This window comes from Aotus nancymaae, unplaced genomic scaffold, assembly GCF_030222135.1.
Source record: "Aotus nancymaae isolate 86718 unplaced genomic scaffold, 86718_ANA_hifiasm-v0.15.2.pri h1tg000006l, whole genome shotgun sequence".
NCBI classification, from domain to species: Eukaryota; Metazoa; Chordata; class Mammalia; order Primates; family Aotidae; genus Aotus; species Aotus nancymaae.
In genome coordinates this window covers 2,222,239-2,234,391 of record NW_026988417.1, presented here as the reverse complement: position 1 = coordinate 2,234,391, position 12,153 = coordinate 2,222,239, and the positions used below count along the sequence as shown (strand labels likewise).

General features: G+C 40.9%; 1 protein-coding gene across 1 annotated transcript in view; it reads left to right on the top strand.

The window, feature by feature from the left end:
- POLN (DNA polymerase nu) overlaps positions 1 to 12,153 on the top strand; it is a 172,047-nt gene that overhangs the window by 80,508 nt on the left and 79,386 nt on the right. Inside the window, exons 12-14 of the mRNA XM_064365307.1 lie at positions 2,300 to 2,356; positions 3,632 to 3,685; positions 4,674 to 4,739. Of these exons, the coding sequence (XP_064221377.1) occupies positions 2,300 to 2,356; positions 3,632 to 3,685; positions 4,674 to 4,739 (177 nt within the window). The remainder of the gene's footprint in view (positions 1 to 2,299; positions 2,357 to 3,631; positions 3,686 to 4,673; positions 4,740 to 12,153) is intronic.

The following is a 12,153-nucleotide window of genomic DNA, read 5'->3' as shown; positions in this document are numbered from 1 at the left end:
ACACGTACCTGTTGTCCCAGCTACTCAGGAGGCTGAGGCAAGAGGATAGCTTGAGCCCTGGAGGTGGTTGCAGTGAGCCAAAATGGCACCACTGCACTCCAGCATGGGGTGACACAGTAAGACCCTGCCTCAAAAAGAAAGAGAGAGATAGCGAGAGAGTGTATCTGATGGGGCGTCATTGTAAAGCATTGAGTAAGGAGGGCTTGTTCCATGAATGATATGGGGCCAGTGTGTCTTGACCCGTTTCATGCAACATTCAAACACAAATTCCAAGTGAATTGTGTATCTCAATATAAAAAGCAAAATAGTAAAGATTGGAGAAGATATAATAAAAGGATATCTTTAAGGCCTTGAGGTAGGTAAACGGCAAATACATCAACCATAAAGGGAAAGCTTGATAAACTGGACAACAGTAAAATTTAAAAATCTCTTAATTATGAAAAGACACCATTAAATAAGTGAAAAAGCCAGATGCTATGGCTCACACTTGTAATACCAACACTTTGGGAGGCCGAGGCAGAAGGATAACTTGAGGCCAGGAGTTTAAGACCAACCTAGGCAACATGGTGAGACCTCATCTCTGCCAAAATTTTAAAAACTTAGCCAGGCATGGTTGTGTGCACCTGTAGTCCAGCTACTCGGGAGGCTGAGGTAGGAAGATCACTTGAACCCAGGAGTTTGAGGTTGTAGTGAGTTATGATTGCACCACTACACTCCAGCCTGGGCAACGGAGCAAGACCTTATATAAAAAAATTAAAAGTACTTTGGGAGGCCGAGGCGGGTGAATCACGAGGTCGAGAGATCGAGACCATCCTGGTCAACATTGTGAAACCCCGTCTCTACTAATACAAAAAAATTAGCTGGGCACGGTGGCGCGTGCCTGTAATCCCAGCTACTCAGGAGGCTGAGGCAGGAGAATTGCCTGAACCCAGGAGGCGGAGGTTGCGGTGAGCCGAGGTCGCGCCATTGCACTCCAGCCTGGGTAACAAGAGCGAAACTCCGTCTCAAAAAAAAAAAAAAAAAAAAAAAAAAAAAAAAAAAAAAAAAAAAAAATTAAAAGTAAAAAAAAAAAAGAGTAAAAAAACTAACCACAGAAGAAGAGAAGATATTTCCAATAAATATAACTGACTAAAAAACTGTCTAGAATAACAAATTCCTTCAACTCAAGGAGAAAAATACACACAAACCAATTTTTTAAATGAGCAAAAGACACGAACAGGGACTTAATGAAGGAAGATACACAATTAGTCGATAAATATATGAATAGTGTCCGACAGTGTTAGTCACTGGGGAAATACAAACTAAAGCTGCAGTGAGAGATCACTTCTCATTTACCAGAACACGTAAAATTAACACGAGTGATGACATGCACTGGCAGAAATGTGGATCGGCTTGAACCTTCGTGCTTTGCTGAAGTGGGCATAAACAGGTATTTACTTCGGAGAACTAGCAGGATCTCTGCTAAAGTTGATGCAGCAGTTTCACACTTTTTAATGTATGTATTCCACAGAATTGTGGACTTATATTAACTGAAATCTCTGTACCAGCATTATTCATAATAGCCCTAAGGTGGAAAAAAACACATATTCATCAAAGGTGGAATGGGTAATGTTCTACATTCATACACTTGAATACTACACAGAAGTGCAGATAAATTAAGTACTGCTTCATATATTGATGAGCCCTAAAAAAATAATACTGGACAAAGGACAGAAAACAGGTAGCCTGTGGTAGTAGAAGTCAAGGTAGTGGTTAGCTCTGGGGAAGGAGCCAGTACCTACTGGGGAAATTGGAATGTTTCATTGCTTGCTGTGGCTGGTGGTTAACAAGTGTGCTCACTCTGTGATAATTAACAAACTTTTCTTATGTCTTGTACTTTCTTCTTTTTTTTTTGTCTTGTACTTTCTTGTAGGTATGTTATATTTTGATTTTTAAAGTTAATTTTTAAACTCATAATCCTTTACTCCATCCTGAAATTATGCAGTTACCGAGTTACACATTTGTAGGCACTGACATAGGATTTTACCTACCCTAGATTTAGATTTCATCATTTAAATCTCGAGAGGAATCTTATTTCCAAGCTTGTCTGAGGTGCTTTTAGTGCCCCTGTAGACAACAGAATGGTTTTGTGAGGGGTTAGGATTAAGATGCTTGATAAACTTGAGTTTATTATGCGTCTTTATTTTGAAAAATATGCTCAATTAGACCATTTATTACAAGGACTTTCTCCAGATTAAAATAAGTGTTTAAGATGTTAAAATGAAAGAATTACATTGGTGGTATTTATTTTCATTTTTAGTTAAATGCTCTGCGAGACCTTCATCCATTACCCAAGATAATTTTGGAATACAGGCAGGTAAGTTAACTTTTTTGTAAGTGAAGGATGGTAAAGGGGAACCATATGGCCCTGTGTCTTTCAACGGAAATCCATAATGGCGGAAGCAGCCCTCCCAGTGTTCTCAGGGGAAGAGTTTTGTCAGGTTAACCTTGTACTGGCACCATTTACTTGTGCCCCAATGTGATTTTACCCAAGTCTGCTGTCAGCCCCACTCGTGAACCTCAGGAGTCATAAATGGAAGAAGACAAAGAATCAGAAGGAAGCAGGTGCACTCCACAGCTATGTGACAGCAGTGTGCATGAGACGCCCAGCAGCGCCTAGTCCAGAATTCTCCCACAACCCCCTTCCTGGCTTCTCGTCTGGCAAGGCTATACCAGAGCAGTGTTTTGCTGTCTTGCATTTACGTTTACCAGGGATTTCGTGAGTGGCCCCCTCTCATTTCTCTGTTCATACACCTGCCATTTCCTTCAGAAGTTCTCTGTTGGTTGTGAACCACGTTTTTAGCTTTTGCCACTGCTCACAGCATAGGTCCTAGTATTCACTGAGCCTGTGGCCTGCTGTATCCTGAGGGCCTGGCAGCTATAAGGGAGCACATTGGCCCCAGCCTGGCCCTTTCTCCCTGCAGTGATGTGAAGGGGCCACCACAGGAGACACTGCATCAGGGTATTTATCTGTTTGTCTTTGCAAATTTCCTGTGAATCTAGAATGACTCTAGAATTAATAGATTTTTTTTTTTCTGATAAAGACATACCCGAATTAGACGTATTTTTAGAGTGGAATGACATCTTTCTCTGTGGGTCAGTGTTATTTAATCCTAAGGTCATTCCAGGTCCTCCTGGAGTCATCTCAGGTGATAGTAGCAGCACGTGACTGGCACTCTGTGAAACACCATTCACACCATTCCTGTTTAAAGACTGAAACAGGCCAGGTGCAGTGGCTCATGCCTGTAATCACAGTACTTTGGGAGGCTGAGGTGGGCAAATCGCCTGAAGTCACAGGTTTGAGACCAGCCTGGCTAACATGGCAAAACCCCATCTCTACTAAAAATATAAAAATTAGCCTGGTGTGGTGGTGCACACCTGTAATCCCAGCTAGTTGGGAGGCTGAGGCAGGAGAATTGCTTGAACCAGGAGGTGGAGGTTGCAGTGAACTGAGATTGCGAGACTCCTTATCAGAAAAAAAAAAAAAAAAGACTTAAAGAAAATGATTTTTCTTGTTTTTCTTTTCATTCTTTTTTTTCCTTTTTTTCTCCATGCACTTAGGGCATATATTATTCTTGTCTTTATACCTTAGGTTCACAAGATCAAGTCAACCTTTGTAGATGGATTACTAGCTTGCATGAAAAAGGTAACAAGTTTTATAGAAAGATAATATGATTAGGACTGTGGTTTATGTATCAGTTCAGATACATAAAGAAGCTTTGTAATCTTTTTCTTTTTCTTTTTTTGAGACGGAGTCTCACTGTCGTCCAGGCTGGAGTGCAGTGGCTCGATCTCAACTCACTGCAACCTCTGCCTCCCAGGTTCAAGTGATTCTCCTGCCTCAGCCTCCTGAGTAGCTGGGATTACAGGCACGTGCCACCATGCCCTGCTAATTTTTGTATTTAGGAGAGATGGGATTTCACCATGTTGGCCAGGATGGTCTCGATCTCTTGACCTCATGATCCGCCCACCTCAGCCTCCCAAAGTGCTGGGATTATAGGCATGAGCCATGACTCTCTGCCAGAAGCTTTGTAATTTTAGTAAATGATAAAATAATCTAATATTCTTGAAACTGTGAACCATGTCTTTGATATTATTTAGGTCTCCTTGCAGCATAGGTTGACGTTATGCCTTGAACCCTCTGTTCATGTGGAAGCTCTAGCTGGCCTGCTTTCACATCCACTATTGCATCTCTGTTCTGGACTTGTGTGAGGAAGATGATAGTGTTTTAGTTCAGACTTGAGGAGACTGCAGTCAAGGGATGTTCTCTGACTCATTCAAGGTTCACACAGCCAGTGACAGAACATGTGATGCACAGTCCCACCTTGAGCCCACACCACGCTCCCCACAGCCCAACAGCCCTTCCTCTCCCCATGCACAGGATTGTAAGTGATGTCAAGTCCTGCTGCAGTTCCTACATGGGATAGGGGAAGCTTCCTTCCTCACCCTTCCCTGATCACACATCAGGAGCTTTTTAACCCCAAGGACATTTCGGGGTTGGAAGTTTAGGGCCAGCAGCTTGTCGGCCTCTGGAGGAGCAGCGAGTGTAGTGTGTTGTGGGTGGAGGCTCTGCCTCATTCTTGACCTCGTATAGCATTGCCAGAGTTTACACTGATTTTTCTTAACTTATAAAGGGCTCCATTTCCTCTACATGGAATCAGACTGGAACTGTGACTGGAAGACTTTCAGCCAAGCATCCTGTAAGTTGTTTAAACAACTGTCTTTGTTAAACGCCATTTTCCATACCTTGCTTTTGAGGTTTTGCCTCCATATGTGTTTGCCTGTGTACTTTCTGTTTCCAGGAGGGGACTTCATACTGATATGTTGTGTTTTATTCTGTTTATTCTGAGAACAGAGCGGGAGAACAAGATAGTGGGGTCCTCTTCTCATGAAGTGCTGAGTTAGCAAGGGGGGCTTCACACCCAGAAACCCATGCACTCCAGTGTGAGGGCAAAAAGGGCACTCCTCCCCCATCTTCCTTCTCAGATTTGTGCCAGACAGGTGGTTTCTGATTTCCAGAAATGTGTTAAAGTACCTGATGCTAGGATGACCAGCTCCAGTTTTTGGTGTTTGTTGAAGCTATATCTCTGATGAAAAAGAAAAGCCGTAAATGCCTTTGAACTTACGATGCAGCTTTAATAACACTTAAAGCAATTAACTTTTTAAATGGGTCTGTATTTTGAACTAAAAAAGACTCATTTACTCATTACAGAAAAGTTTCTTAGATACAGAAAAGAAATAAAAACTAACAAAAAGTCACTTGTTATCCACCATGCGGAATTGTGGTGTCTGCCTCTCCACACTTTTTGCTAAGCACATATATTTATAAAATACACTTTTTTCTACAAAAATAAAGCCATGCTATTTTATATCATGCTTTTTTATTTTAACATCTCTTGATATCATTATACATTAATAAATACTGATTTGAATCTATATTTAGATTTAAATATATGAATTAAATACATGAATTATTTAAGTACACACTAATATATATAAATATAAATATATATTCATGGTAAATAAATACAGGCATGTGGAGGTTTACAGAATAAGCAAATGTCAGTCATCTTTCCCTTCCCTCCGTAACCTGTGTCTGTCCATGGGTTCCTTTCATTAATGGTCAGGCCTTCATCCAGGTATTTGCATAGATGGTGTACTGAGTGCATGCAGGCAGAGGGACTGTGTGGGGAAGAGGAAGAGAGGCTGGGATGGGGTGAGTTTGCCCTGATCGTGTGGCCTCTTGGGTGCAAGGACATCCACTCTTGGTCAGTCAGCTCTTGGGTTGCCAGCTGTCTCTGCCTTACACTTTAGGGAGCTCTTCTGGGGTCTTTATCTAGTGAAGAGTAGTAGTAGCAGCAATACTAATGCAAATACCAATACCAGCATCAATATCAATATGAATACCAGTGCCATCTCCTCTGAATGCAGGCGCTGCTGCCACGCTGCCCTTGGGCTGATTTCTCAACCAACCACAACTGCTGTAGTTTTCTCTTAGTTGATACTTCTTATCTAGGAGTTATTTAGGAATTCCGCTGAGAAACTTTTTGTAGAAGTCTTTGCTTTTTACAGAGTTATAAGTTTCTTTTTCCATTACATCTTCAGTTAATCTCTTGCTGTCTTTTATTCTCTTCCAGAGGTTTCTAAAAGTCTGGTTTGCCAGTAGCACTCCTCCCAGGTTCTCAGTGATGCTCTAATTTTACCTGTTTATTTTTCTGTTATTTCAGTTGAATGTTTGGAAAGATGGGATATAAACAAAACATGTGCATTCAGCCGTGACCTGGAAGTCTGTGTCATCATTTTAACAGCTGCATTGCATTCCATTTAATGGCTACCCCTATTGATGGTCATTTAGATTGTTTGCAGTTTTAATTACTTTATAGAGATACCATAAACACACTTGTTCTTTACCTTAGCAATACCATACCAGCTTCAATAGCAATACCAATGCCATAAACATTTTTGGTACTTTTTTTCTGTTGATTTCTGTATCATAAATTCCTAGAGAGAGAATTTCTGAGTCACAGTGTATATGTATTTTTAAGGCTTTACATTGCCAAATTAGCCTCCCCCCCAAAAATAACATTCCCACCACATAGTGTGTGAAATGCTTGGTCTCCTAATCCTTGCCAACACAAGGAGTTTTCATTTTGGTTACTTTCCTGACTCACTTTTTCAATTTCCATTTCTTTAAATATTTGGTGAGGTTGACTACATAAAGCAATTATTCTTCTTTGAATTGCCTGTTCCTGTCATTTGCCCATTTCTCTGGAGGATGTTTATTTTTTCCTATTGATATGGAAAAGCTCTTTATATAATAGAGATTAACCCTTTATAAAATGTTGAATTATTTTTCTCCAGTTTTCTTTTGCCTTTTACTTTTTAAGATATATATTCTGGTTTGCCATACTTAAAATTTTATTGTATTATATTTTAGGTTTTGGGGTACATGTGAAGAACATGCAAGATTGTTGCATAGGTACACATGTGGCAGTGTGATTTGCTGCCTTCCTCCCCTTCACCTATATCTGGCATTTCTCCCCATGCTATCTCTCCCCAACTCCCCACCCCCCACTGTCCCCTCCCCTATTTCCCCCCAACAGACCCCAGTGTGTAGTGCTCCCCTCCCTGTGTCCATGTGTTCTCATTGTTCAACACCTGCCTATGAGTGAGAACATGTGGTGTTTGATTTTCTGTTCTTGTGTCAGTTCACTGAGAATGATGGTTTCCAGGTTCATCCATGTCCCTACAAAGGACACAAACTCATCATTTTTGATGGCTGCATAATATTCCATGGTGTATATGTGCCACATTTTCCCCATCCAGTCTATCATCGATGGGCATTTAGGTTGGTTCCAGGTCTTTGCTATTGTAAACTATGCTGCAATGAACATTCATGTGCATGTGTCCTTATAGTAAAACGATTTATAATCCTTTGGATATATACCCAGTAATGGGATTGCTGGGTTAAATGGAATTTCTATTTCTAGGTCCTTGAGGAATCGCCACACTGTCTTCCACAATGGTTGAACTAATTTACACTCCCACCAACAGTGTAAAAGTGTTCCTATTTCTCCACATCCTCTCCAGCATCTGTTGTCTCCAGATTTTTTAATGATTGCCATTCTAACTGGCGTGAGATGGTATCTCAATGTAGTTTTGATTTGCATTTCTCTAATGACCAGTGATGATGAGCACTTTTTCATATGTTTGTTGGCCTCATGTACGTCTTCTTTTGTAAAGTGTCTGTTCATATCCTTCGCCCACTTTTGAATGGGCTTGTTTGTTTTTTTCTTGTAAATCTGCTTTAGTTCGTGGTAAATTCTGGATATTAGCCCTTTGTCAGATGGGTAAACTACAAAAATTTTTTCCCATTCTGTTGGTTGCCTATTCACTCTAATGACTGTTTCTTTTGCCCTGCAGAAGCTGTGGAGTTTGATCAGGTCCCATTTGTCTATTTTGGCTTTTGTTGTTAATGCTTTTGATGTTTTGGTCATGAAGTCCTTGCCTACACGTATGTCCTGAATGGTTTTGCCTAGGTTTTCTTCTAGGGTTTTTATGGTGTTAGGTCTTATGTTTAAGTCTTTAATTCATCTGGAGTTAATTTTAGTGTAAGGTGTCAGGAAAGGGTCCAGTTTCTGCTTTCTGCACATGGCTAGCCAGTTTTCCCAACACCATTTATTAAACAGGGAATCCTTTCCCCATTGCTTGTTTTTGTCAGGTTTGTCAAAGATCGGATGGTTGTAGATATGTTGTGTTGCCTCCGAGGCCTCTGTTCTGTTCCATTGGTCTATATCTCTGTTTTGGTACCAGTACCATGCTGTTTTGATTACTGTAGCCTTGTAGTATAGTTTGAAGTCTGGTAGTGTGATGCCTCCTGCTTTGTTCTTTTTGCTTAGAATTGACTTGGCTATGCGGGCTCTCTTTTGGTTCCATATGAAGTTTAAGGTGTTTTTTTCCAGTTCAGGCCAATATCCATGATGAACATAGGTGCAAAAATCTTCAATAAAATACTGGCAAGCCGATTGCAACAGCACATCAAAAAGCTTATCCACCATGATCAAGTAGGATTCATCCTGGGGATGCAAGGCTGATTCAACATATGCAAGTCTATAAACGTAATTCACCACATAAACAGAATCAAAGACAAAAACTACATGATTATCTCAATCGACGCAGAGAAGGCCTTTGACAAAATTCAACAGCCCTTTATGCTAAAAACCCTCAATAAACTAGGTATTGACAGAACGTATCTCAAAATAATAAAAGCTATTTACAACAAACCAACAGCCAATATCATACTGAATGGGCAAAAACTGGAAGCATTCCCTTTGAAATCTGGCACTAGACAAGGATGCCCTCTCTCACCACTCCTATTCAATATAGTACTGGAAGTTCTAGCCAGAGCAATCAGTCAAGAAAAAGAAATAAAGGGTATTAAAATGGCTTTTTAAAATTATACAGGCCGGGCGCGGTGGCTCACGCCTGTAATCCCAGCACTTTGGGAGGCCGAGGCGGGTGGATCACGAGGTCAAGAGATCGAGACCATCCTGGTCAACATGGTGAAACCCAGTCTCTACTAAAGATACAAAAAATTAGCTGGGCATGGTGGCGCGTGCCTGTAATCCCAGCTACTCAGGAGGCTGAGGCAGGAGAATTGCCTGAACCCAGGAGGCGGAGGTTGCGGTGAGTCGAGATCGCGCCATTGCACTCCAGCCTGGGTAACAAGAGCGAAACTCCGTCTCAAAAAAAAAAAAAAAAAAATTATACAAATAACGTGATATTTCTAAAGAATTCAAACAATATATAAAAATGCAAATAACAAAGTAAAAAGTCACTCAAAACTCCATATCCTCGCTATAGCCATCATTAACATTTTGGTGACCATCCTCTAATTTATCTCTTTATGCACACACACATTTACATAAATGGGATCACATTATATATGCTGTTTTTATTGTAGACACTCCTCTCACACCCACATACCTCAGCCCTCCACCCTCAATCCCAGTGCTCTTGGTAGCCCATGATAGCAGCCTAGAGCTTGTATATCCATATTTTCCTTCTGACTTATTATATAATCTCATACAGGCCCATATGTATCTGTACATATACACACAGAGACATGTACTAACTTTGTCATTATTTATTTTACACATTTAGAATTTTCCTTTCCTGCCTCTTGCTTTTTGCTCTCAGCAACAGCTTGTGGGACTCCCTGCAGCTCACCTGACAGAGCCCTGTCCCACTATAGCTGTGTGTGTTCCACACGTGGGTGTGTTGTGCTGTTGCCCTCTAAGAGTAAAGCTGCAATGAACACCATGCATGTATGTCCTGTTGTGTTGGTACTTGTATTTTTGTGGGACAGATTTTCAGATATGGAATTAATAGTTACTATACTGGGCACAGAGGATATTACATTTTTACTTTTAACAGCTTTTATTAGATTGCCTTCCAAAATGCTCTCAGCTCCTGTCTCTGCCCTGAGAAATGTGTGGCAGAGCTTTTCCAATCCCTATGTTGACTTTCCCCTGTACCAACATCCCTTATTGTTTCTATCTTAGTGTCATCTTAGACAGGATGCCCTTAGCTCCAAGATTATTTAAATACTCACCTCTGTTTTCTCATAGAACATTTGTCCTTTACTTTCTTACATGTAAAACTTGAATCCAGTATTATTTAAGAAACTACTATGTAGGGTATATGAAAATTCCATAAATGGCTAGAATTTCAATTACTTTCTCTTTTTTTTTGGCTTAAAGTGCACAAAATACAGTTGACTAATATTTTTAAAAATCAGATTATTAGCCTGGGCAGCATAGCAAGATCCTATCTTTATGTAGGTTTTAAAATGCTTTAAATTAGCTGAGCATGATCGCTACTTGAGAGGCTGAGGCAGGAGGATCATTTGAGCCCAGGAGTTCCAGGCTGCAGCAAGTTGTGACCACACCACAGCACTTCACCCTGGGTGACAGAGCAAGACCTTGTCTTTTAAAAAAAAAATCAGGCCAGATGCAATGATTCATGTCTATAATCCCAGCACTTTGGGAGGCCAAGGCAGGCGGATCTCTTGAGCTCAGGAGTTCAAAACCAGCCTGGGCAACATGGTGAAACCCCACCTCTACCAAAAATACAGAAAATTAGCTGGGCATGGTAGTGCACACCTATGGTTCCAGCTACTCAAGAAGCCGAAGTGGGAGGATTGCTTGAGTCTAAGAGAAGGAGGTTACAGTGAGCCGAGATACACCACTGCACTCCAGTCTGGTGACAGAGTGAGACACCATCTCAAAAAAAAAAAAAAAAAAATAGATTATAGCTGGTTTTCAGTATTTTCAGAAAGCTAATTTTCTCATGCACACCCCCACCCCCAAGAGAAAGTTATTGCTTCTGATTCTTTATATGGAGATTAAAAAAAGGAGAAAAAAAGAGTCATTGCTACCAGTTGTGTGAAAGTATCCTTCTGTCTCTTTGTAATATCTCCCTCCCTACCCGTCAACCTTTACCCACGTCCTTGGCAGCCACTGACTTGCTGTTTGCCACTATAGATTAGTTTGCACTTTCTGGAAACCTATGTGAATGGAGCCACACAGCATGGACTCCTTTCAGGGCTCCTTTCACACCGTTGTTATTGTGAGCTTCAGCCACGTTAGTCTGTGTTTCAGTAGCTCATTTCTTTTTATTGCTTGGTAGTATTCCATTGAATCTGTGTACCCCACGTTGTTTATAAATTCATCTGTTGATCAGTATTTGGGTTGTTTCCAGTTTGGGGATGTTATTCAGTTTGAGATATTACTACATACATTCACTGCATATGACGAGTATCACATCGGTGGGTCTCCGTTTGGGTGCCAGCTGTGACAGGTGTCACATTGTGGTCACCACCTGAGACGTAGATCACCACCTGCGGAGGTCTGTCCTGCAGACCCTGACTCAACGATGGGTGAATAAAATGCACTCGCATACACCAGAATACAGTGAATCTGAGTGGGCTAGGGATGGTCGTCAGCTGCTCTCAGAGGGTGATTGCAGCCAACCAGCCACCACTTGCTGCTCCTCCTCACATTTATTCAGTATAGATTTAATAACAGAAGTTCTAAGTCAACACACTTGTGGATAATTAACATGGTTAAAAGAGTGGTTGTACAAATGATAAAAGGTCTTGGTTCCAGGACCCAGAATAAACACCATTAACGGGTAATTCCCCTTCGACCTCCCCCCAAGAGGCCATCCAGCACAGAGTTTACATGAGTAAACAGTTAGAGACAAAGGAATGTGGGGTAAACAGACTTAACTGGGGAAGTTTTTATTATCCTAATCTTTTACCCTGTGACTTAAAGTTTAACATAATGAACTGGCTGCCTTCAGCCCATTCCATTAAAACCTTTCAGGCTTCCAAAAGGTTTGAGACTATAATCTTCTTACTTTCCCTAATATTTCCCTAATGTTTTGCCAGCCATCCCAAGCGAATCCCAACAACTGCACATCCTTATATGGATATATACTTTTTTTCCCCTTGGGTAAATACCAAAGAGTCAAGAAGCTAGGTCATATAGTAGGTGTGGGTTTCACCTTTTAAGCAACTGCCAAACTGTTTTTCCAAAGTGGTTCTACCGT